Source organism: Vulpes vulpes, chromosome 2, assembly GCF_048418805.1.
Source record: "Vulpes vulpes isolate BD-2025 chromosome 2, VulVul3, whole genome shotgun sequence".
NCBI lineage: Eukaryota > Metazoa > Chordata > Mammalia > Carnivora > Canidae > Vulpes > Vulpes vulpes.
Genome location: NC_132781.1, coordinates 6,765,698 through 6,789,096, shown reverse-complemented (window position 1 = coordinate 6,789,096; position 23,399 = coordinate 6,765,698). Strand labels below are relative to the sequence as shown.

Here is a 23,399-nt window from a genome sequence, read left to right as displayed (position 1 = left end):
GGGCACCTGAGATGCTCTGTACCCTTCGCGCAGGGCAGACGCCAACTCTGTGCCTGTGGCCCTACACCCTGTTTACTCTTCTGCACAGCAGCCTAGGCTCCCAGAATCAACTGCATTTCAAGGAACTTCCTGAAGGGAGCAGCTTAGGCATCCTTTGGAGCACTTGAGACCTGATACAACGGGCTCTGTACAGCAGAACATGCCAGCCTCGGCACTGCTCATCCCTCAAAGCTGAGTGTCAGAACTAGGCGTTTCTGAAGTAGGAATGTTTCCCCCACCCCATCTAGCAGGACAGGTGCCTTTCTCTCTCGTCTCAGGACACCAAGAGCAATGGGAAAAAGGCTTGGAGCAATGGAGAAACCAATCTGATTTTTTTTTTTTTTTTTTAGATTTTATTTATTCACGAGAGACAGAGAGAGAGAGAGAGAGAGAGAGAGAGAGAGAGAGAGAGATAGACGGGCAGGGGGAGAAGCAGGCTCCATGCAGGGAGCCTGACATGGGACTTGATCCCGGGTCTCTAGGATCACACCCTGGGCCAAAGGCAGGTGTTAAACCACTGAGCCACCCAGGGATCACCCTGATTTTTTTTTTAAAGATTTATTTATTTTAGAGGGGAGAAGAAAACAGAGAATCTCAAGTAGACTCCCTGATGAGCACAGAGCCTGATATGAGGCTCAATCTTAGGACCTGAGCCAAAATCAACAGCTAGACACTCAACCTGCTGAGACACCCAGGTGCCTCTCCCCCACCACCCACCCGCACCGCCAATTCTGATTTTTTTAAAACGTAACTGCAATTCAATACTCAAATGAGATTCACTTTGTGGGCTTTCATTGACTCTGGGATCTACAGAGAAGACCCAAGCTGCAGGCAGGCTCTGCACGAAGTAAGAAGGAGGCCACATGGGAGTGCACAAGCTCCAGGGTGGTTTGGGTCCCCACATGTGACACTCCTCGAGCTGCATTTCTGCATTCCTGTCTCGAGGGAAAGGAGGGGGGTAAATAGGCCTCTCTGCCAAGCCAAGCAGTCTTCTACCTGCCAGCCTGCCAGCTCAGCCTCACTGTTTCTAAACATCTCTGAACAGCCCCGACTCAGACCCAGGATCCTGCTCCCAAAGTAATGAACTCCATCGGGCCCCTCTGTAAACAGAGCCTTTGCCAGGAACAGGGGTGTGTGTTTGTCATTCAGGGCCAACTTCGCCATGTGGGGCAGTGGCAGAGTGGTCCCTGCTCCAAAGCTGACTCATCTCCAGTAGTCCTAAACTATGCTGTGCTGTGCGTTTTCCCTCTTCCCAAACTTCAAGGTCTCATATTTCAAAGCAGCAGGAGCAATATCACTGCCTCTTGGCTCTAAACTGCTGATGCAGCAACACTCGAGAGACATTGTTTGCCCACTGACAGATAAACCCACATCAGGAGCATTTACCTTCCTCCCCTCTCCTTTTCAAATTTCTATTTTCTCCCTTCAAAAATGAATTGATTGCTTAGCACAGGGGCTAGCAAACTACTGCCTGTGAGCCTAGTCTGACCTGCTGCCTTATATGACCTGTAAGCATAGCTTCTATATTTTTTAATGTTTTTTTTAAATCAATTATTTGCAACTGATTTTGACAGTAGAGAATACTAATTCTGAACCTCAGTTAAACAAAATGTTGTCTCCCTTCCAAAGAATTCCACTCTTCTCATTAATAAACCTGTATTACGGAAAAATTATATTTTGATTTGTTAATCAAGAATGTGTGGGAAATGTTTTCTCCCTTATCATATAAGTATCTACAAAATGTCTTTGATTTTCTTCTTAATCTGCAGCCTAAAATATTTCCTATCTCTTATAGTAGTTTACAGTTTGCTGACCTAGAGAAGCACATAACCTTCTCTAAATTTGGGGACTACAGAAACATCTAAGGCAATTGGCCCTTGACTTCATTGAGTTTACAAATAGGCAAGGCTTCCTGGTTCATAGATGGTGCCTCTTCTCTATGTTCTCACATGGCAGAAGGGACTAGGGAGTTCTGTGGGGTCTCTTTTATACAAATGCTAATCCCATTCATGAGAGCTCCATCACATGACTAATCACCTCCCAAAGTCCTCATATCCTAACACAATCACACTGAGCATTAGGATTTCAACATATAAATTTGAGGAGGATATAAACATTTCAACTGTAGCAGGGGTATATGGGAACCCTTTGTACCATCTTTACAACTTTTCTGTAAATCAAAACTAACAGTGAACAATCTGAAAGGACATTTAAAATAGTATCCCCCCCAAAAATCCCTTAGGAGTTAACCCCCCAAAATGAAAATCTTGTACAATGAAATCTACAGAACATTGCTGAAAGAAATTAGAGAAATAAATAAATGGAAAGATATCCCATGTTCATGGATTGGAAGACTTAATTTCATTAAGATGTCAGTACTATCCGAAGCAATCTACAGATTTAGCAAAACCCCTATTGAAAAGTGACATTTTTTGCAGAGATAGAAAAACGCAGAAAAATCTAAGGCAATTGGCCCTTGACTTCATTGAGTTTACAAATAGGCAAGGCTTCCCGGTTCATAGATGGTGCCTCTTCTCTATGTTCTCACATGGCAGAAGGGACTAGGGAGTTCTGTGGGGTCTCTTTTATACAAATGCTAATCCCATTCATGAGAGCTCCATCACATGACTAATCACCTCCCAAGGCCTCATTGAAAAGTGACATTTTTTGCAGAGATAGAAAAACGCATCTTAAAATCCATATGGAATCTCCTAGGGCCCCAAATAAGCAAAAGAATCTTGAAAAAGAAGGACACAGCTGGAAGACTCACACTTCTGTTTCCAAAACTCATTACAAAGCCACCATAATTAAGAGAGAAATGCTGGCATGACATCAGACACAGAGACCAGTGGAAAAAAACAGGGTCCAGAAACAAATCCTCAAAGACATGTTCAAATGATTTTCAACAAGAGAGTTAAGGCACCAGGGTGGTGCAGCCAGTTAAGTGTCTGACTTTTGGTTTCAGCTCAGTTCATAATCTCAGGGTCATAAGATAAAGCCCCATGTCAGGTTCCATGCTCAGCAGGGAGTTTGCTTAGATTCTCTCCCCTTCTCCCTCTCCCCCACTTTCTAAAATAAATAAATCTTTAATTTAAAAAAGGAGGGGTCAAGAGCATTCAATGGGGAAAAAGGCAATCTTTTCAACAAATGGTGCTGGAAAAACTGGATATCCACATGGGAAAAAATTAAGTTGCTCCCTTACCTAATAACAAATACAAAAATCAACTCAAAACGGATAAAAGACCTTAATGCAGGACCTAACACTATGAAGCCCTTAGTAGGAAACATAGGGTAAGAGCTTCACAACATCAGATTTGGCAATGATTTCTGGAATACGACCCTAAAGGTACAGATAATGGAAAAAAAAAAAAAAAAAGGGAGACAAGTTGGAGCCACCAAAAGACACTATTGACAGAACAAAAAGGCAACCCACGAAATGGGAGAAAACATTTGCAAATCATGTATCTGATAAGGGATTAATAGCCAGAATAAATAGAGAAATCAACAACAACAAAATAAAACTTGATTCAAAACTAGACATAGGGGCAGCCCCGGTGGCTCAGTGGTTTAGCGCCACCTTTAGCCCAGGGCCTGATTCTGGAGACCCAGGATCGAGTCCCACATCGGGCTCCCTGCATGGAGCCTGCTTCTCCCTCTGCCTGTGTCTCTGCCTCTCTCTGTGTGTGTGACTATCATAAATAAAAAAATAAAAAAAAAAAAAAAACGAAAAGAACAACTGTTGGAAAGGATGTGGAGAAACTGGAACCCTTGTGCACTATCAGCAGGAATGCAAAAAGGTACAGCTGCTATAGCAACCAGTATGGAGGCTCTTCAAAAAATTAAAAATCAAGAGATTCTGTGAAGTCAATAGAATGACCATAGAACCCAGCAATTAATTCTACTTCCCAAAAGAATCGAAAGCAGTCTTGAAGACATGTTTGTACACCCAGGTTCACAGCACCATTATTCCCAATAGTAAAAAAAAAAAAAAAAAAAAAAAAAAAAGTGGCAGCAACCCTCGCGTCCATCCATGGATGAGTAGATAAACAAATAAAAATAAAAAATGCCATCTATACAGATAATGGAATATTACTCAGTCTTAAAAAGGAAGAAAAGTCTGACATAGGCTGCACCATGGATGAACTTTGAGGATACTGCACCAAGTGAAATAAGTCAGACACAAAAGACGACATATGATTCCACTTACAATAGGTACAGAGAGTAGTCAAAATCATAGAGACAGAAAGTAGGTTTGCGGGTGCCAGGAGCTGGGGAAGGGGAAAATGAGGAATTACTGTTTAATGGGTATAGAGATCCAGTTATGCATGATGGAAAAGTTCTGGGGATGGATGGTGGTGATGGCGGCACAACACTGTGAGTGTACTTAACGCCACTAAACCACACTCTTAACTATGGTTATGGTGATCAATTTTGTGTCATGTGTATTTTACCATAATAGAAAAAAAGATTGGAAAAATCATAGTGAGGGTTGGACAGGAGTACAGTGGATCCTGGACAGACCTAGGGGTGGCTAGGGCCCGGGGCTGCTCTCAGCGAAGAATCTCAGTAGCCAATTCCCCTGTGATTGGGCAGACATCCGGGAGACACTGAAAGTTGTTTTTATCTGGATGCCTGGGCATCTCCTAATTTCACGACCTCATGCTGGCTCCCCAGGGCGGCTGAGATGAGGGCTGCTTTGCCAGAAAACAGAGCTGCCCAAGGCCCTGTCAAGCATGCACCCTGCAGGTGGGGGTGGGGAACCCGTAATAAATCATTGCAATAATATGAAAAAGGCAGCCACAGGACTCCTTCAACTTTTCCCATTTCCCCATTCTCCGCTATCCAGTGCCCCCACGTTCCCACCCAGGGATTAATGCATGTGCTGAGGGTCTCAGCTCTCCAGGGCTGGGGGGAGGGCGAGGAGGATGTCTGTGTTTCCAGTCCCAACCAGCCAATGCTCCATTGTGGAGCCGATCTGTTTCTTCTGGACGCTTTGTCTGGGTCTGATTCGCCTCTGACTGCACAGAGCCAGTTCAATGGGGCTTTCAGACCCTCACGCACCCAGCCCCCATCACCGCCCTCAGCACCCACCCCGAGACAGCCCTTTCCCACTGGTGGGAGCAAGAGCTAAGGGAGGGGGGGTTGTTGGTGGCAGCCATCACTTTGGGGCTTGTTAGAATGGTTGGGAATTTTTTGCACCTGCCCAGTTAGAGGCAGATGGGTGGCGATGAAGACTCATTTATGGAGAAGATGGGGAACAGGAGTGGGGGGAAATTTGCTTTCTCCCTGTAATTTCTCAATTCCAAAAACCCACGGAAGCTGTCCAGCTGCCTGAGCCTGCGTCTCAGAACATCCCCGCAAACTGCCCCAGCTGACCTTTGCAAATCCCCCTCTCATTTTCTCCCCTACAGGGACTGTCAACTCCTGCCACAATGATACATCCACGCCCACCCTAAATGTCTTTCTCCATCACGATCACCCTTCCCCCCAATCTGGAATGCTCTCCCCACTCCTTCCCCTGCAGCTCATCACCATTTTTCAAGACCAATTCCAATCCCCAATCCCACTTTTTGGCTGACACAGCCCCTGTCTACCCCAGTCCCGACCTCAAGTGCCCATCCCTGAACTTGGGTAGCCTGCTGCCCTGTGGTGGCAAGTACAGGGCTGGCTTGGGTTTGGGTGCAGACTCCGCCAACAGCACGGGCCTGGGCACTCCGCTGTGTTGGCTCAGTTGGGCCTCCCAATTCGGGGTCCCTGTCCCCTCATTTTGTAGGTTAACAATGTTCAGTCTTAGAAAAACAAAGTAACTCTCCCAGGGTCATATGATGAGTAAGTGGCCCCGCTGGGATCCAAACCCCTGTGTGCTAACCGCCAACCCCGTGCTTCCAGTTTAGACCATCTCGCTTCATTGCCTCATCCCCGGGGAGGAACTTCATTTTATTCACTCATGCATTCAGTGAACACTCAATGGGTGTTTACATGGAACACCCACCCCTACCGCCCAGGAGCGTCCACCCTGGTTGTGTAGTCAGGCTTCGTTGTTGTGCAGTGTGCAGGGCCTACGGTCGCACAGGGGAGATGCCCGCTGAGGGGGCGAGGAATCCCACAGGAAGGAGCAGTAAGGCAGCCTGCCAGACCACAGGCCCATAAACAGCAGAGCCGGGCATCACCAGCCAGGGCGTCACCAGCCAGGGCATCACCAGCCAGGGCATCACCAGCCAGGGCCCAGGACTTGCCAGGCGTGGATTACAATACTTTGCATTTTCGCAGGATCCTGCCCAGTGCCTTTCTGTAGACTTGGATAAGCACCTGGCAGAGAACCCCCGGAGGGTTATTATCTCCGGTGTGATAAGAACCACTCACGCGGTTACTTTTTCTCCTAACTCTGGAGACCTCCTCCTCTAGACGCTGGGGGAGAGGAGGGTCACGTGCTCCGCCCCGCCCCGCGTCCCGGCCCGGCCAGGGTTGCTAGGCAACAGGTCAACTCCGCGGGTCGGAGCCGTTTGAGCAGCGCCAGGTGGGCGCAGAGGCTCAGGTGCTTCCCTTGCGGCCCCGGCGGCCACAGGAGCGGACCGAGGAGGGTAAGGGCGCGGGCCGGGGGTGGATCTGGAGGCTGAAGAGGAGAGGAGTGAAGCGGGGAGCCCCCGAGGGTGGTAGTCAGCGAGGGTGCAAGAAGCTCCTCCTGGGGGCAGCCATCGGGGAGAGCTCTGGATGCTGGGTGCCCGGGTCCCCGCCCCCCCGACCCGGCTGCCCTCACTCCTCCGGAGTCACAGGAGCCTGCAGGTTCTGGTCACCTTCCCTCCCGCACCCCGTGCTCCCAGTCGGGCTGGTCCTGATCCACCAGTCTCCTGGAGGCCGGACCAGGGAGACCTCCACAGGGTTCACAGCTGGCTGGCTGGGAAGTACATTCTGGGCTGGAATGGCAGGAGGTGGGCTTTCTGATAAGAAGGGTGGGCAGGGAATTCATAATTATTGATCACCGACTAGGCGGCCGATCCCCGAAATGCACGGTTTTATTTTCTCCTTGCCTGGAGCGGGACATTCTTGCCCGGGTTGGGATACGATGCTCAAGGTCACAGGGTCGCTTCCACCTTCCTGCAACGCGTTCAGAGTTTATCACAATGTCTGGAACCACAGAGGGGTGTTCTCAGGTTTTCAGACCGTGCGCTTCCCCCTCTCACATCTTTACCTCGCTGGGCTGTGCTTTTCTGATGAGAAATGGAAGAGGAGGGGAGAGAGGGTTCTGGGGGAGAACCCTGGGCCCGAGCTGGTACGCAGCATGGAAGCAGCATGGGACGGAGGGAGTGTTGGGCTCCTTGCTGCACCAGGCACTGGGGACAGGGGTGAGTGAAAAGTGCATGATCTCCCCGCAGCGTCGTAGTGGGGGGATCGCTGGTAGACACCAACACAGCCAGCCTGGGGTCCTGGGGTCCTCCTCCCTACTCTGCTTGTCCTCATCATCCACGTGCCTCAGCTCCCCCCAGGTTGGCCCCAGTGTGCCTCGACAGATAGCGAAAGCGTTGCCCAGGTGGGATGACGCCATGGTAGGGGGCTGGGTGGGTTCCTAGGGAGATCTGCCTCATTTGAAGGCAAGTAAGTCCCTTAGGACCCTACATTCTGGAAAATCTGCAAGGACGTAAGGAAGAGAGAAGGAAGCCCAGCCAGGTGCCACACAAAGGCCATCAATCCCTGGCACAAACCCTGGGGGCTGCCCCAGGGACCACGAGGAAGAGGAAAGTGTTCTCGTGTCTATATTACGTGGAGTCCGGCGTGGAGGGAAAGCAGCCACTGCCCTCTCTTGCCTCCCCACTAAGCTCCCACCCTGAGCTCCACCCCAAACTTGGAAAACACACTTTCTCATGAGTCAGGGAGGTTCTTTCTAGGAATCACTTTACTCACTGTCATTGCACAAGAGGAGTTTTTCTCATTGGTGAAGGTTCCGATCTGACCGTCCTGGGGTGTGGGAGACGGTTGCAGTTTCGACGCTCCCAGCCAGCACGCCTCCAGCCCTATGTTTCTTGTGTTTGAGACTCACTGCAGAGTCCCGCATGCCCCTGGGTCTCTAGGTTCCCACGGATGGGGGACCGCATCCCCCAACTCCCAGAGGCCAGGGTTCCTGCCTGCCCCCTCCCCCCCTCGAAGGCCCCCTTTGCAGACAGACAGCGCCGCCTGGGGAAGCCCAGCTAGTGGCACTTGTCTCACCAAGCAAGGAGAGACCTCCTGAGACCCCCAAGACTGACCTCCCTATTCATCTTCGGGCTCTGCCGGCTGGTGAAAAAGAGCCCGCTCTGGGCCCCTGAATGAGCTGTCTTCCCGTCACCAGGCCAGCCTTTAAATGTCCCCTCTGTCTGCCTCCAGATAGAAAACAATGCCTCTGTTCTCGCTCCTGGCTTGGTCTTGGGAGGCACCGGGAAGGAAAGCAAGCTGTTTCGAATATGGTCTGGGCTAAAGAGGCTATTTTGTGTCCTTGGAGTTTCCTCATGCTCTTAGGCCTCCTTGTATGTCCAAAGAGCTGGCTTTTTCAGCAATTGTCTTTTAACAGAGGGAGAGACAGGCAGCCGGTGACGGTAAAGACCCAGGAGCCGCCCTGTGGCCCCACAACGATGTGCGGGCAGAGGCCAGAAGGGACCCACTGGTTCTTCTTCACAAAACTGTATGTTTTGCCCATGGAGAAGGAACACATTAGGGCCACCTCCTGCAAGTTGGACTTCTCTTCCCACCCTCTGGGGTCTGAGCCGTTGCTTCTACCTCTCCTGGCTACAGTCTCCAAACCGTTAGAAAGAGCAGAAAATCCTGTTTTCTACGAGTCTGATTCAGGTGGAGCCGTTCTGGGCCTAGGAGTGGGTTGGGGTGGTGCTGTCTTGGAGGAACAATGTATGTGGATACAAAGAGATCAAGGGGTTAACCTTCCCACCCTCACCCCTTCGCCTCTGCCTCAGCTGCTCCAAGGCCAAAGGCCACCTCGGGCATGTGCTCCTGGGCTGTCACACGGCCCTTGGCCCTATAGCTCAGGGGCCAGCCAGCCAGGGCCCACTGGTCTGGTTCCTTGCAGCCTTGGAGGTGAGGGGAGGCAGACTAGACATGTGTCTGGTCATAACGTTCATCCAGGGGAGATTGTGGAAAATACACACTACAGGCCCTGCCCCAGACACATGGTCAGCATTTGCCAGAGCGGGCCTGGGAATCTCCATACTGTGAACGAACGTCCCAGGTTTGAGACAGGCTGGCTGAGCCATTAAGAACCCTCACTTTAAGTTGGAAGTTCTTAACCTTGGCTGCATGCTGGAATTATCCTGGGGAGTTTGAAAAATTCCACGGAGAGATTCTGATTTCATTAGTCTGCTGTTTAACCTGAGCATTGTGATTTTATAACCCCCCCCCCCCCCCGGAGCTTCTACATATGTAGCCAAGGTTAAGGATCATCACTTTAGAGCCAGACGGGCCCAGCTCTGCCTCAACTTAAGAGCTGTGACCTTTGACAAGGTGTTTAAGCTCACTGAGCATTGGCTTCTTCATATGCAGAGCAAGAATTGTATCTGAAGGGCCATGGGGGGCATGCAGTGAGGGCACCTGCAGACTACTGCTCACAGTGCCAAGGACCCCACAGGTGCCTATATATTCTAGATGCAAGTCCTTTTTAAGATATGATTTACAGATATTTTCTCCAAGTCTGTGGCTTGTCTTTTCGTTTTCTTAATGTTACAGATTTGGGTTTTCTTTTTTTTTTTTTTGGCTTTTTTTAAAGAGAGAGAGAAAGAGCATGAGCGCTCGATCTGGGGGTGGGAGGGGCAGAGACAGAATCTGAAACAGGCTCCAACGCCCAGTGTGGAGCCCAACATGAGAATTGATCTCACAACCCCAAGATCATGACCTGAGCCAAAACCAAGAGTCAGACACTTAACTGACTGAGCTGCCCAGGAGCCCCAATGTTATTTTCTGAGATGCAGTTTTTTAATTCAAACAAAGTCCCATTTATCATTGTTTTTTGCTTTATGGACCATGCTTCTGATGCCTTATCTAAGAAATCTGCCCTATCAGGGTCACGAAGATTTCCCTCTGTGTTCTTCCCCCTTAGTGTTATAGTTTTAGCTCTTACATTGATGCCTGTGATCCACTTTGCATTAATGTGTGTGTGTGTGGTGTGAGGTAGGGGGGCCACGGTCATTCTGTCCCATGTGAACGTCCAGTTGGCCCAGCACTATTTGTTGAAGAGACCATCATTTCTCTGTTGAGCTGCCTTAGTACCTTTTTCAAAAATAAGTTGGCCATAGATATAAAGGTTTATTTCTGAACTCTCGATGTTGTTCCATTGATATTTATGTCCGTCCTTATGCCAGTACTGCACATCTTGATTATGCTGTTTCAAGTAAATGTCTGCTGAATGAGTAAGTGAAAGAATGGAAACTGTAAGAACAAATACAAAGCATGAAGTCTGGCATTCACAAAACCTATGAATTCTTACAAAGTCTATGTAATTAGATTTTAAAAATAGACTCATTTTGGGTTCCCCCGGAGGGCCTCCTTAGGCAAAAACCCCAATACAACGTTGCTTGGGAAAATGAGTTACTCCTCTAGCATCTCTGTTGCATTTTTCATCTGTTTCCTAAGTTTGGACATTTTTCCGTGGGTTTTACTTAAAGCAGGACACATGTCCTCCAAGTACGTTCCCACCAGGTCCCCCTTTCATTCAAAGGTAGCAATACTTGCTCACAGGCAAGAAGCTAAACTCTGGGTGACCAAAGACCTTCAGTCGTAAAACAAACCACAGCAAGGCTCTTGTACGGCCGTCTTCCCCACGGCTCCCACCCACTCATCCAAGGGCTCCCTGCAGGCCCAAGAGCCTCACAGACCTGAGGGCTGAGCCCTGGGGAGTTTGCCATCACAGACACACTTTCTGAGAGTTAGGAGTGGCCAGCAAATGGGCAGCTCTGCTAACCTCCATAGTGCAATGTCATAGACAGACCTCATCAGACAGCCAGTCATGGAAGTCACCGAGGAGCTCTCAGACCCCACAGAGTCTCCTGATGTGACAGGGGACAGTGAAGAGAAGAGCAATTTATGGGAACTGCCTAAGACTTCCAGTTAGCATCTGTGAAAGAAGCCTTCCCTGCATTACATACAAATGCTGGCTCTGTGGCCAACTGTCAGAGCCTTGCGTTTCAGCAGCTCAGCAGCTAAGTGTGTCAGGTGCGGGAGTGACCCGGTGACCCAGCCATGGTCAAGCAGCTGGTGAGTGGCAGGGCCAGGACCTGAAGTCAGCGTTCAGCCCAGCCTGCCTGCCAATTCCCCACTGTGCCGTCGTGACCAGTCTTTTAAAGGCCCGTTGGGAAATGGTCTGGCTCTCTCCCCTTCCCAGGTGGACTCCCAGCCTCATCGTGGTTGGAGTGATGTAGAGGGAGGAGGCTCTACATGGGGGAAGTGGTGGAGGGTAGAGTCCCGTACCTAGAACTCCAGGAAGGGGTGGCCTTGTGGACAATCAGGTGGTTGGGAGGTCTCCCAGACCTCCTCAGGTTCCCAGAGACGCCTGGGCTCTCAAATCTCTGTGCTGTATGACCAGGTCTAGTGCATGCAACGTAATCGCTTCAGTATTTTGTCCTGCCTCCCAATGAACATATTAACTCAGTAAACACTATCATTTGGTGAGTAAGAGCTATGGAGTCGGTCAGAGTGGCTGCACCCCTTATTAGCTATGTGGTCCCAGGCAGGGCACTCAGGGCATCTCTAAGTATGAGATTCCTTCAAAGTAAAATGGAGATTTTTATCATCCACCTCAGAGGGCAATCCCAAGAACTGAACAAAATAACCCATGTAGTCATTACTCAATAAATGATTTTTTTTAATGCTAATGTGGCTTCTGAACTTACCCCCTTGGACCCCTCCCCTCAACCAGACTGGGAACCTGGAGCCACCCCTGGTGATGCCCATGGGGACGGGGAAGCAGCCACGTGGGGCCCCTTTCTGCACCCCCTCCCTCTGCCCCCCACAGCAGCCGGTACCATGGAGATCGTGTACGTGTACGTCAAGAAGCGAAGCGAGTTTGGGAAGCAATGCAACTTCTCAGACCGCCAGGCTGAGCTGAACATCGACATCCCGCCCAACCCCGAGCTGGCCGAGCAGTTTGTGGAAAGGAACCCCGTGGACAAGGGCATCCAGTGCTCCACTAGCATGTCAGAGCATGAGGTGGGTCCCTGCCCCGGGGCCCAGGCCAGTGAGCATGTAGCCTGGCAGGGTGGCCGGGCAGGGAGGTAAGTGGGACTGGGTGACTCCATCAGGGTGACTGGGAGCCAGTTAGAGTGGCCCAATGCAGATGCTGGAAGTATGAGGCCAGAATTCCAGAATTGCCCCATGACCCACCACGGTACCCAGGGGCAGGAAAAGACCCCAAACCAGCCATTCCCTGGGCCAGGTGAACATGAAGCAAGATGTTCTCTCTCCTGTGGGCTCTGGTCTCACCCCTAAGACTCTTGCTAGAGGCGTCTTAGGCATGTGGCACAGCTGGGAGAGGTATCCTGAGGGAGTAGGGATTCAGATCTACAGGCTCCTGCCCAGCATGTGAAAAGGAAAGGGTACCATGGAAAGTTCTGGTCAGAGGGGCCTCCATGATACCAGAGTGGAGCGTCATGTTGAAGTTTGAGCTCCTGTCCATCTAAAGCAGGCGTGGCGTGTGAGCCACCTCGCACAATGCCAGGCATCACTGAGAAAAAACTAGCTTGAAGGAGAGAACCCACTTTGTCATGTCCCAAATCAACCCAGTGAAAGTCACACTTGACTGTGGGTGGTTCCAGTAACTCATGGTTCAAACACTGAGTTTCCTGCTTTCCCAGGGCTAAATGCTGTCACAGGGACCAGGGTGACATTGTCCATGGAGTAGCCAACTAAGCAGGATGGCCTTAGGGTCTCCTGTCGGCGGGTCCACCCTGTGAAGACTCACTGCTTTTGTGAGCCCTGGCTTAGAAAGGAAAGGAGGAGGGGAGCGACTGCTTAATGGGTTTGGGGTCTCCACTTGGGGTGATGAGAAAGTTCTGGAACTAAAGGGGGTGATGGTGACACAACCTTGAGAAGGCCCCTAATGCCACAGAATCATATGTTTTTAAATGGTTAAAATGGTAAATTTATATGTATTTTCCCACAATTTTAAAAATGGGAGGAGAAAAATAGAAAGGAGGCAAAGCAACAAGTTTATGGGGTAAACTACATCTGTATCCACCATCCTCCCTGCCCCAGAGAATGGGGAGAAAGTTGCGGATTCCCAACTTTCCAAGTTTCAACTCCTGTGACTTTGTAAACGATAAAGCAGAACAGGCTCATTCACTTCTTTTTCTTTGGGATCGCACAGAACAGACGGGTGGGCTCCCCTGGTCCATTAGATAAAGTCGGGACTGGATTTTCCACGGCCACAAAGCTGCTGGCTCCATAGGATGGCACTTTCGTGGCTACCTATGACCACCTGAGGACCAGAAAGATCCTTGCTGAAACCTGACAGCATTGTGGCTTTGGCCACATGGGTCCATCCCCGAGCGTCCAGGGCTTGGGGTCGATGGGCCCGGGATCCTGGTTGGTGGAAGGGACACAGGGGCAGGCATGTTCTCAGCCGTGGCTCTTTGTTTAGGCCAACACAGAGCGGTTTGAGATGGAGACCCGGGGGATTAACCATGTTGAGGGGGGCTGGCCCAAGGATGTGAACCCCCTAGAGCTGGAGCAGACCATCCGGTTCCGGAAGAAGGTGGAGAAGGACGAGAACTACATCAACACCATCATGCAGCTCGGCTCGGTAAGGCTCCCTTGGGTCCAGCCATCACTTGGGCTCCCTGACTGCATGCGAAGCCCTGGCTGTGCCTGGCGCTGTGCTCGGCTCCCGTGGCTACTCGGGGAAAGAACACAGACTGCCTTAAGGAACCTTCCAGATGGAAGCAGGCAGACCAGTCTGCAATAGCAGGCCAAAGGGGAAGACGGGAAGGTGCAAGGGCTGGATGGGCTTCAAGAGGAGTCCAACAAGTGCTCCCTTTGAGCAAAGAGGACCCCAAAGAACCCCACCCAGCAGCCACCTGCCAAGGGGGATCATTCATTCATTCCTTCAACACTTTTGGACTGGGCTTCAAGCCTCTGCCAGGCACAGCAGAGACTCCAAAAATGAATTATAATAATAGTAATAATAATAATAATAATAATAATAATTGCAAAAACTCACATACATCCTGCCCCAAAGAGTGTGTAATCCCCTGGAGGCCAAAGACAAGGACCAAGATATCACCATATAATATAGAAAGACATGCTGGAAGATGAGGGATGACTGGCTATTCTGCTCCATAAGGAGGGAAATTTGATTTCCTGCTGAAGGGACTGGGGAGAGCTTCCTGGAAGAGGAGACTCTTGAGCTTGGGCTTTTCCTTGTTGGACATCTGGAAAAATGGAGAGGGCCCTCTGGGTGCCAGCCAGGAGATAGCTGCTGCATATGGAGGGATCATCCTGTTTCGTTGCTGTCCCCCAAAGAGCCTTTTCAGACCTTTTTTTCCAAATCGCCTCCCCCATGAAATCTTAATGCCATTCGTATATTGCTTATGTCCTCTATATATGTCTGTGTTTTATACATAAAAAGTCCTATTATTTGACCCCCCCCTCAACCAGTGTTTACCCCATGGGAGGTGATGTCACCACCACTGAGAACACATGGGCTGGAAGGAAGGGGAAAGACCACTGGCTATGTCTTGTCCCTCCCAGACTCCATCGCAGTCCCGCTCAGGCTGCAGGGACGTCCTCTTCCTGCTAAGATGCTCTGCATGTGTCCTCCTCAGATCATGGAGCACTGCATCAAGCAGAATAATGCCATCGACATCTACCAGGAGTATTTTGACGACGAGGATGCAGTAGAAGTGACAGAGGAGGCCCCTTCGGCTAAAACCATCAATGTTTTCAGGTACCTCTCAGATGTCTGGCCGATCTCTGTCATCCCTACGGGGTGGGTGCTTCCAGAGGTCACCACTCCTTGCCGACCACTCCATGCCGTGGGTACAATGCCTTCTGCGCTCTGAGCTCGGTAAGGAGCAGAGCGATGGAACACCCAGCATCCAACTGGTCCCTACCTTGGGGGCAGGTCTGGTTGAGGGAGAATGAGGACTGACTCCAGAGAAAGACTAAGGGAATCTGCAGAGCTCTGTGCAAGGCGGGTCGATCCCTGCGGGGCAGAATGAGTACAAAATATGGGACATCCATGAGCCAACAGCACTGTGGGCAGACGGGACCCTTGTCCCACACTCTCGGGAGTGTACCTGATAATAAGCTCCAAGGACAGCAGTGTGACACCAGGACCATCCCATAGATAACATGAGTGTGGAATCACTGCGTGAGTGGACATTCACTGCAGCAGGGGGTGTGCTAGCCAGAGACTGGAAGCAAGCTAAATCCCTCGGTAGGGGACTGCTTCCAGCAATCTGAAGGAGGCGGGTGACGGGCACTGGGGAGGGCACTTGATGGGATGAGCACTGGGTGTTATACTACATGTTGGCAAATCGAACTTCAGTAAAAACAAAAACAAAAAAACAAAACAAAAAGGGAATGAAGGAGGCAGCCTCTTCCCTGACGAGATTTACTTTGTGAAACCAAACCAGAACCAACACGGTGCAGAACAGTACATAGGGTAGCGCTTTCTGTTTTGGGTTTTTTTTTTTTTTTTGCTTGAAAAAATATGTATATAAATAAATATATAAAATATATAATATATAAATATATATATATATATATATATATATATATATATATATATCCCTGTGATTTTGGAAGTGGCTAGCCTCAAATGCCAATTCTGGAGAGATTCGTTGTGCTACTGTGACCCCCTGAGGGTCCTGGGGAGCACTTGACCCAGTCCCAGCACAACTGGGAAGGACCCTTTTGTGATCCAGGGCTGAGTCACCATGTGCAGAGCAGGGCCAAGGGCGGCCAGGAGAAGGGGGCCAGGGAGGGGCGCGGGCTGTCCTGCTGGGGTCTGACCTTCCATAGGGATACCTTAGCAGGACGGTGGGTTGGAAATTGTCCCATCCAGCCTCAACAGTTGACAGATGAGGGGGTGACCACCCCCAGGAGGGGACAGCGCTCAGGACACACAGTGGAGGAAGGAACTCTGGTCTCCTGGATCCCAGCCTGCACTCCTCTTATTACAATAGTGCTCCCGGGGAGGAGTGAAGTGGAGGAACCACGGAGTGAGAAAGCTGTGTGGCTCCCCACTTTCCTTCGTTCCTTCTGATTACTTCAAGGGCAAAGTCTCAGTGTAGGCCTTTGCTACTTCTTGCTCGTTCTCCTTCCTCCCCCTCTTTTTTTAAATTAAGAGTTTATTTTTCAGAGCAGTTTTAGGCCTATAGCAAAACTGATTAGAAAGTACAGAGAGGGGATCCCTGGGTGGGGCAGCAGTTTGGCACCTGCCTTTGGCCCAGGGCGCGATCCTGGAGACCCGGGATCGAATCCCACGTCGGGCTCCCGGTGCATGGAGCCTGCTTCTCCCTCTGCCTGTGTCTCTGCCTCTCTCTCTCTCTCTGTATGACTATCATAACTAAAAAAAAAAAAAAAAAAAAAAAAGAAAGTACAGAGAGTTAAAAAAAAAAAAGTACAGAGAGTTGCCCCACACCCCCTCCACCCTGCACCCCCACAGCTTCCCCACCATCAACACCCCTCCCCAGGGTGGGGCCTCTGTCACCCTCATGAACCAGTGTTCAGGTGCTTAGTACCATAACCTGGGTGGCTTATAAACAACAGAAGTTTCTTTCTCACGGTCCCAGAGGCTGGAAGTCTCAGAACAGGGTGGTCGGGTTCTGTGTTGGGTGAAGACCCACTTCCTGGTTCACAGACCGCCATTTTCTCGCTGCCAACTCACATGGCGGAAAGGGAGAGGGAGTTCCCTAGAGCCCCTTTGTCAGGTTCTAATCCCATCCTAAAGGGCTCAGGGCCTCATCACCACCCATAGCCACCCCCCTAATACCGTCATGGAGATTAGGTTTCAACATTTGAATCTGAGGGACATGACCTATAGCCTATGGCACCCCAAAGTCCATAGTTTACATTAGGGCTCCCTCCTTGTGTTGCACATTCTGTGAGTCTTGACAAATGTATCGTACAGAATAGTTTCACTGCCCTAAAATCCTGTGGTCCACCCACAGGATATATTCATCCCTCCCTACCCTCAAGCCCTTGGCCAACGCTTGATCTCTTTACTGTCTCCATGGTTTTGCCTTTTCCGGAATGTCACGTAGTTGGAATCATACAGTTTATGGCCTTTTACAGACTGGTTTCCCGCACTTAGTGGTGTGTGTTATATTTCCACCATATATTTTCATGGCTTTATAGCTCATTTCTTTTTAATGCTGAATAATATTCCCTTGTCTGGATGGACTCCAGCTTATTTATCCATTCACCTGCTGAAGGATGTCTCGGTTGGCTCCAAGTCTGGGCAAGTATAAGTAAAGCTGCTGGAAACATTCACGTGTAATATTTTGTGTGGACAAAAGCTTGCAGCTCTCTTGGGTAAATAGCCAGGAGCAATATTTCTGGATTCTCCACTTTCCCTTTTGTTTCAATAGCAATGCGAAATCAGCCCTCAGACCCGAAACTTAAAGCAAATGAAAATATCGGACTAGAACTTAATATTTTTTTATTTCCATGGGTTTAGTGTTTATCAATACCTTTTATCTATGGCCGGTGAGAGTGGGTTTTTGATTAAAGGAGTCCCTAAACTTTGTTCTTTTTTTTTTTAAAGAGACTTTTTTAAAAAGATTTATTTATTTATTTATGATAGACAGAGAGAGAGAGAGAGAGGCAGAGACACAGGCAGAGGGAGAAGCAGGCTCCATGCAGGGAGCCCAACGTGGGACTCGATCCCGGGTCTCCAGGATCGTGCCCTGGGCCAAAGGCAGGCACTAAACTGCTGAGCCACCCAGGGATCCCCCTAAACTGTGTTCTTAAAATAAATTTTCTATGGGGTGCCTGGGTGGTTTTGTCGGTTGAATGTCCAACTCGATTTTAGCTCAGGTCATGATCTCAGGGTCCTGACATCAAGCCCTGAGTAGGACTCTGCACTGGGATTCTCTCCCTCTCCCTCTGCTCCCTCCCCCGCTGTCTCTCAATCTAAAAAAAAAAAAAAGAAAATAAAAAGTCTTTCAAAAAGAAATAATTGATTAAATTAAGAGGTGTGGGGAGCCTTTCACTCCACTCCAGTCTTCTGCCCTCCGGTAAAGGGATCCCCAGGAGATCAAGCGGTCAGCCACGCATCTCTCCTGGCACCCGGATGGCAACAGGAAGTTGGCAGTGGCATATTCTTGCTTGAATTTTCAACGGGCACCTGAAGGCATGAGCCACGAATCGTACATCTGGGACCTAGGTGAGAAGCGAAGGGGTTCAGGTGGCTGGGAAAGCTGAGGGCAGGGCAGAGACCAGTATAACACAGGAGTGGGAGGTAGAAGCTACAGGCCGGGGACTCTTACAGGGCTGGTCCCTCATAGGGAGGGGCCAGGGACACCAGAAAGCCCCTCATCCCTTCGCTGTCCAGGTTGAGGAGCAGCCAAACCAGAGCCACGTCAGAAGCAGGAAATTCCCTTCATTTCCAGATCCTTGATCAGGGCATTCAAGACCAGACCCCCCCAAATCCCAATTCAGAGAGACTCACCTCTGTCCCACCTTTCCTGCCATTTGTTCTTAACCCATGGCCAGTAGGAGTAGTGTGTCCACTAATAAGGGTCTGCTAATAAGGTCTCTAAGGGACAGACCCTTATTGACAGAAACACTGACTCTGAGAACAAGTGCCTGGTGGGTAGCCAGCGACGGTGGGCTACATACTGTCAGCCGTCCCTTCTCTGTCACCATTTTGAAAAGAAACATTAGGTCTTATTAGTAGGCGTCGGTGCCAAACTCAGAACGGAGCACATGACGCTCTGGAGCAGCCCAACAGATGCTTACAGCAACCCTGGGGGTGGACCCCACCATTAGCCCCACTATAAAGACCAAGAAACTGTTTGGAGAAGTCAAGGAGAGTTGGCTTTGTGTTTAAAAAAAAAAACAACCAAACAAAAAAACTTGTGGTCATACCTGGTTTCCTACCAAACCTGCAGAATGGACACAGACACGCACACACGCACACACACTCCTGATTACCAGAAATAAAACTACTAGAAGAGTCCCTACGGTCAGGAGTGCCAGATTCTGGCCACCAGGGCCTAGAACTTGCAGCCTGGAGAAAGACAGGAGGGGCTTCCACTTCCCCACCATCTGCCGCTTCCCAACTCCCACCTCTAGAAGGATTGGGCTGTTTGACCCTGTCCTTATCTTTCTAGAGCTGGTGGGACCATTTTGATTGTTTGTTTGTTTGTTTTATAGAAAATCCCAATAAGCCTGAAATTGTCCTGAAGCCATCTTCTCCTCTTGTCACCTTGGAGTACAACCCCAAAGATTCTCACGTGCTTTTGGGAGGCTGCTACAATGGGCAGCTCGGTAAGGAGGGGCCCCGGGCTTCACTGGGAGCCAGTCCAGCCCCCGCTGCTGTCTACCAGGGCCCACACACCTGCCCAGGGCCACCCTCGGGGCACAGAGGGAGGTGGGAACTTGCCACAGGGGATGGACTCCAGACCTCCGGGTGAGTCGTGTTTTGCTCATAGCTCAGCAGGAGTTGTAATAGTTCTAGTTGTCTCTAGCAGCAATAGTTCAAGTAAGTCTAAAACCAGTTCAGAACAAAAGTTTTAAGAAAATGATAGGTCGGGGATCCCTGGGTGGCGCAGCGGTTTGGCGCCTGCCTTTGGCCCAGGGCACGATCCTGGAGACCTGGGATCAAATCCCACGTCGGGCTCCCGGTGCATGGAGCCTGCTTCTCCCTCTGCCTATGTCTCTGCCTCCCTCTCATTCTCTCTCTCTCTCTCTCTCTCTGTGTGACTATCATAAATAAAAAAAAGAAAAGAAAAGAAAAGAAAATGATAGGTCAAGTATAAAATCAAGGAGCATTTACTGCCTGCCTGCCCGGAGCTGGGCTAGCGTAGCTGGGGACAAAGGGATAATGAGACCCGTGGGGAGCCCCATCTCGGGAGAGGCAGGCAGAGACACCTGTACAGGGATGGGTGTGATGGATTCCCACCACGCACAATGAGTGGGGATGCGTTCCCTCCTTCTTTGACTATTGGAAGAGTTTGGTACTAATTCTCCTTTAAATGTTCAGTAAAGGGAAGCCTGAGTGGCTCAGTAGTTGAGCATCTGCTTTTGGCTCCGGTCATGATCCAAGGGTCCTGGGATCAAGTCTCGCATCAGGCTCCCTTCGGGGAGCCTGCTTCTCCCTCTGTCTGTGTCTCTGCCTCTCTCTGTGTGTGTGTCTCTCATGAATAAATAAATGAATGAATAAATATTCAGTAGAATTCACCAGTGAAGACATATGGTCCTTCTTTATCAGAAGTTGAAAACTGCTAATGCACCTTCATTTATTGATTTAGAGCCTTGCCTGGGGGAGGGGCCAGGGGAGAGAGAGAGAATCTCAAGGAGACTGCACTGAGCACAGAGCCAACACTGGGGCTCCATCTCCCAATGCTGAGATCATGACCTGAGCCAAAATCAAGAGTCAGAGGCTCAACCAACTAAGCCACCCAGGCACCCCACTAGCACAACTCCTTCTTTACCTGTTCTAGATCGCTTCACACATTCTCTTTCTTCTTGAATCAGCTGTGGTAATTCCATTTCGCTTCCTTTGTGTTTCTCAGATTGGATCATCTCAAATGACCTACCTCCAGCTCAGTCTTCTGCCTGCTTGAGTCTGTTGTTGAGCCCCTCTACTGAATTTTCATTTCAGAGAATGTATTTTCCAACCTCAGAATTTCTATTTTGTTCTTCCTTTTAAGAAGAATTCCTATCTCTTGGGGTGCCAGGGTGGCTCCATCAGTTAAGCATCTGACTCTTGGTTTCAGCTTGGGTCATCGTTTCAGGGTGGTGAGATCGAGCCCCGTGTTGACTCCATGCTGAGTGAGGACTCTATTTGAGATTCTCTTTCCCTCCCCCTTAGCCCTTCCCCTGCTTACCATCTCTTTGTCTCTCTAAAAATAATAATAATCCTATTTCTTTATGGATATTTCTTATTTTGCAACATGCCATTCTCATACTTTACTTCTATAGATACTGTTTCTTGTAGTTTTTTGAACATTTTTAAAATTAATGATGTGAAGTCTTTGTCCAGTAAGTCCAACAGCTGGGCTTCCTTGGGGACAGTCTGTATTTGTTGCCTTTTTTCCTACCTATATATGGCCTATATATTTTCTTGTTTCTTGGTATAACTTGCAACTTTTTTTTGTTGTTGAAAATTGCCTTCTTGGGGACGCCCGGGTGGCTCAGTGGTTGAGCATCTGCCTCGGTCTCAAGGCATGATCCCAGAGTTCCGGGATCAAGTTCCCACATCGGGCTCCTGGCAGGAAGCCTGCTTTTCCCTCTGCCTGTGTCTTTGCCTCTCTATGTGTGTCTCTCGTGAATAAATAAATAAAATCTTTTTTAAAAAAGAAAAAGAAAATTTCCCTCTTTACCTAATATAAAGTGGCAACTTTGGAAATCAGACATTCATACCTGCACAGGGTTTGTTTTCATTGCTGTAGTTTGTTGTACTTGTTCATTTCTTCAGTAAATTTTCTGAACCAATTCTATGAAGTCTGTACTCTATCGTGTGTGGCCGCCACAGTCTGCTTGGTTAGCTTAGTGGCTGGGCAGAGATTTCCTTTAGCACCTGCAGCCAACTAGTCTCTTTGCTAAGAGCTTGTGTGCAGCTGGCAACTGCCAGCCCTTCCTGAGCCTCTGCACAGAGCCTCAGGGTCAGCCAGAAGTAGGAGCTGAGGACCTCCTCGGTTCTTTCCTGAATGTGTGCACAGAACCGGGCATGCACACAGCCCTACCCAGGCATATGGCCTTCCAGATCTCTAGGAATGTGTTGGAGCTTTTCAAAACCCTGACAGACATCTTGTTCTCCAGGCTTGCCTTTCAAGGTTTGTGGTTAGTTTGCTGTTTGCCTATCTGCTATCCACTACTTCAGGAAGCTGCAAAGTTAATCAGTTGCCTGTAATTGTCATTATTTCCAACAGTTGCCTCCGTAATAAGACTTTTTTTCACTTGGCAAGTTCCAAGCCAGGTCGAATACAACTTTCAGGGGAACCACCAGACAGGTCAGATAGGAGACTGGAGACAGGAGACTCTGAATGAGCTCTGGCTGCTTTTCCCCTCCTGGGGCTGCCAGGTTACAGATTTTCACCAGGAAGGCAGAATGTTATTTTTTCAAGGCTACCGTGGGACTTGGAGAGTGTGGGGTCTTAACTAGGGAAAGTTAAAAATGCCACAAAACTCACTGTCCTTACTAGCATTCAGCTTTCTCCTGAACACTCTGGATGGCTGTAACACTGGCTACCTAGTTCCAAAAAAGCTGACTGGCGATTGTTGCCAGTTTTCTCGTTGCTTTTATGCTTTTATGGAGGAGATTTTCAGAGATCCTTAGTCTACTGGTTTTGTTGATAGAACACCTAGAAAACTGGGTTTTAGATGCATAGGGATCTTGGAAGGAGGCTGCCCATGTGGGTCCTGCCTGGCCCCCAAGCAGCAGACACTCAGCCTCCGTGGCCACACCCCAGGCCTGACTCGACCTTGGGCCTGAAAATAGCCCTCTACCCTTCTCCCTTCACATATTCTCTGCCTTCCCTTCTCTCCCTCCCAGAGTAGGAGCAGGATGGCAGAGAATCTTCTTAGACACTCTTCTGAGGCCTCTGACCCTCTCTCTCAGACCTGCCACCCCCTCCCCAGGAACAGACATAGGCTTCCACAAGTCTCTCTGCCAAATTACCTGGGTGCCAGGGCTTTAGAAGATGAGTGGAGCCACTGTGCCATGATTTATTCACGAGTCTTGCCTCGCTCATTATTCATAACCCCTTTCAAGGCTTTTTTTTTTTTTTAATTTTTATTTATTTATGATAGGCACACAATGAGAGAGAGAGAGAGTCAGAGACACAGGCAGAGGGAGAAGCAGGCTCCATTCACCGGGAGCCCGATGTGGGATTCGATCCCGGGTCTCCAGGATCGCGCCCCGGGCCAAAGGCAGGCGCCAAACCGCTGCGCCACCCAGAGATCCCTCTTTCAAGGCTTTTCACGCCAGCTCAGAGTGGCCCTGACTCTGGGGCTCTGCTGCCTGTGGGAGGGGCTGACGGAGGGCCCACCCCCAAGTGCTATTCTGCTTAGGGAAAACCCCTATCTGGGCCAGGCAGGTCCAGGGGCCAATGCCTTGGACTTTGAGTCCATAAATCAAAACATGGATCATGTTTTTTGTTGCCATTTTACAAAACTGGCTTTCCTAGAAATAGCTCTGTGTAACAGAGTGGATCCTT

The 23,399-nt window shown here is 49.6% G+C and overlaps 1 protein-coding gene across 2 annotated transcripts in view; it reads left to right on the top strand.

The window, feature by feature from the left end:
• Positions 1-6,499: 6,499 nt before the first annotated feature.
• DNAI2 (dynein axonemal intermediate chain 2) overlaps positions 6,500-23,399 on the top strand; it is a 29,575-nt gene continuing 12,675 nt past the window's right edge. Inside the window, exons 1-6 of one of the 2 annotated variants that reach the window (XM_072746714.1) lie at positions 6,500-6,620; positions 12,029-12,219; positions 13,649-13,810; positions 14,832-14,953; positions 18,258-18,400; positions 19,393-19,506. In XM_072746714.1, coding sequence (XP_072602815.1) covers positions 12,037-12,219; positions 13,649-13,810; positions 14,832-14,953; positions 18,258-18,400; positions 19,393-19,506 — 724 coding nt within the window. In that variant the 5' untranslated portion in view covers positions 6,500-6,620; positions 12,029-12,036. Of the gene's footprint in view, positions 6,621-12,025; positions 12,220-13,648; positions 13,811-14,831; positions 14,954-18,257; positions 18,401-19,392; positions 19,507-23,399 lie in introns of both variants that reach the window. The other variant, XM_072746713.1, reaches the window with a different exon arrangement.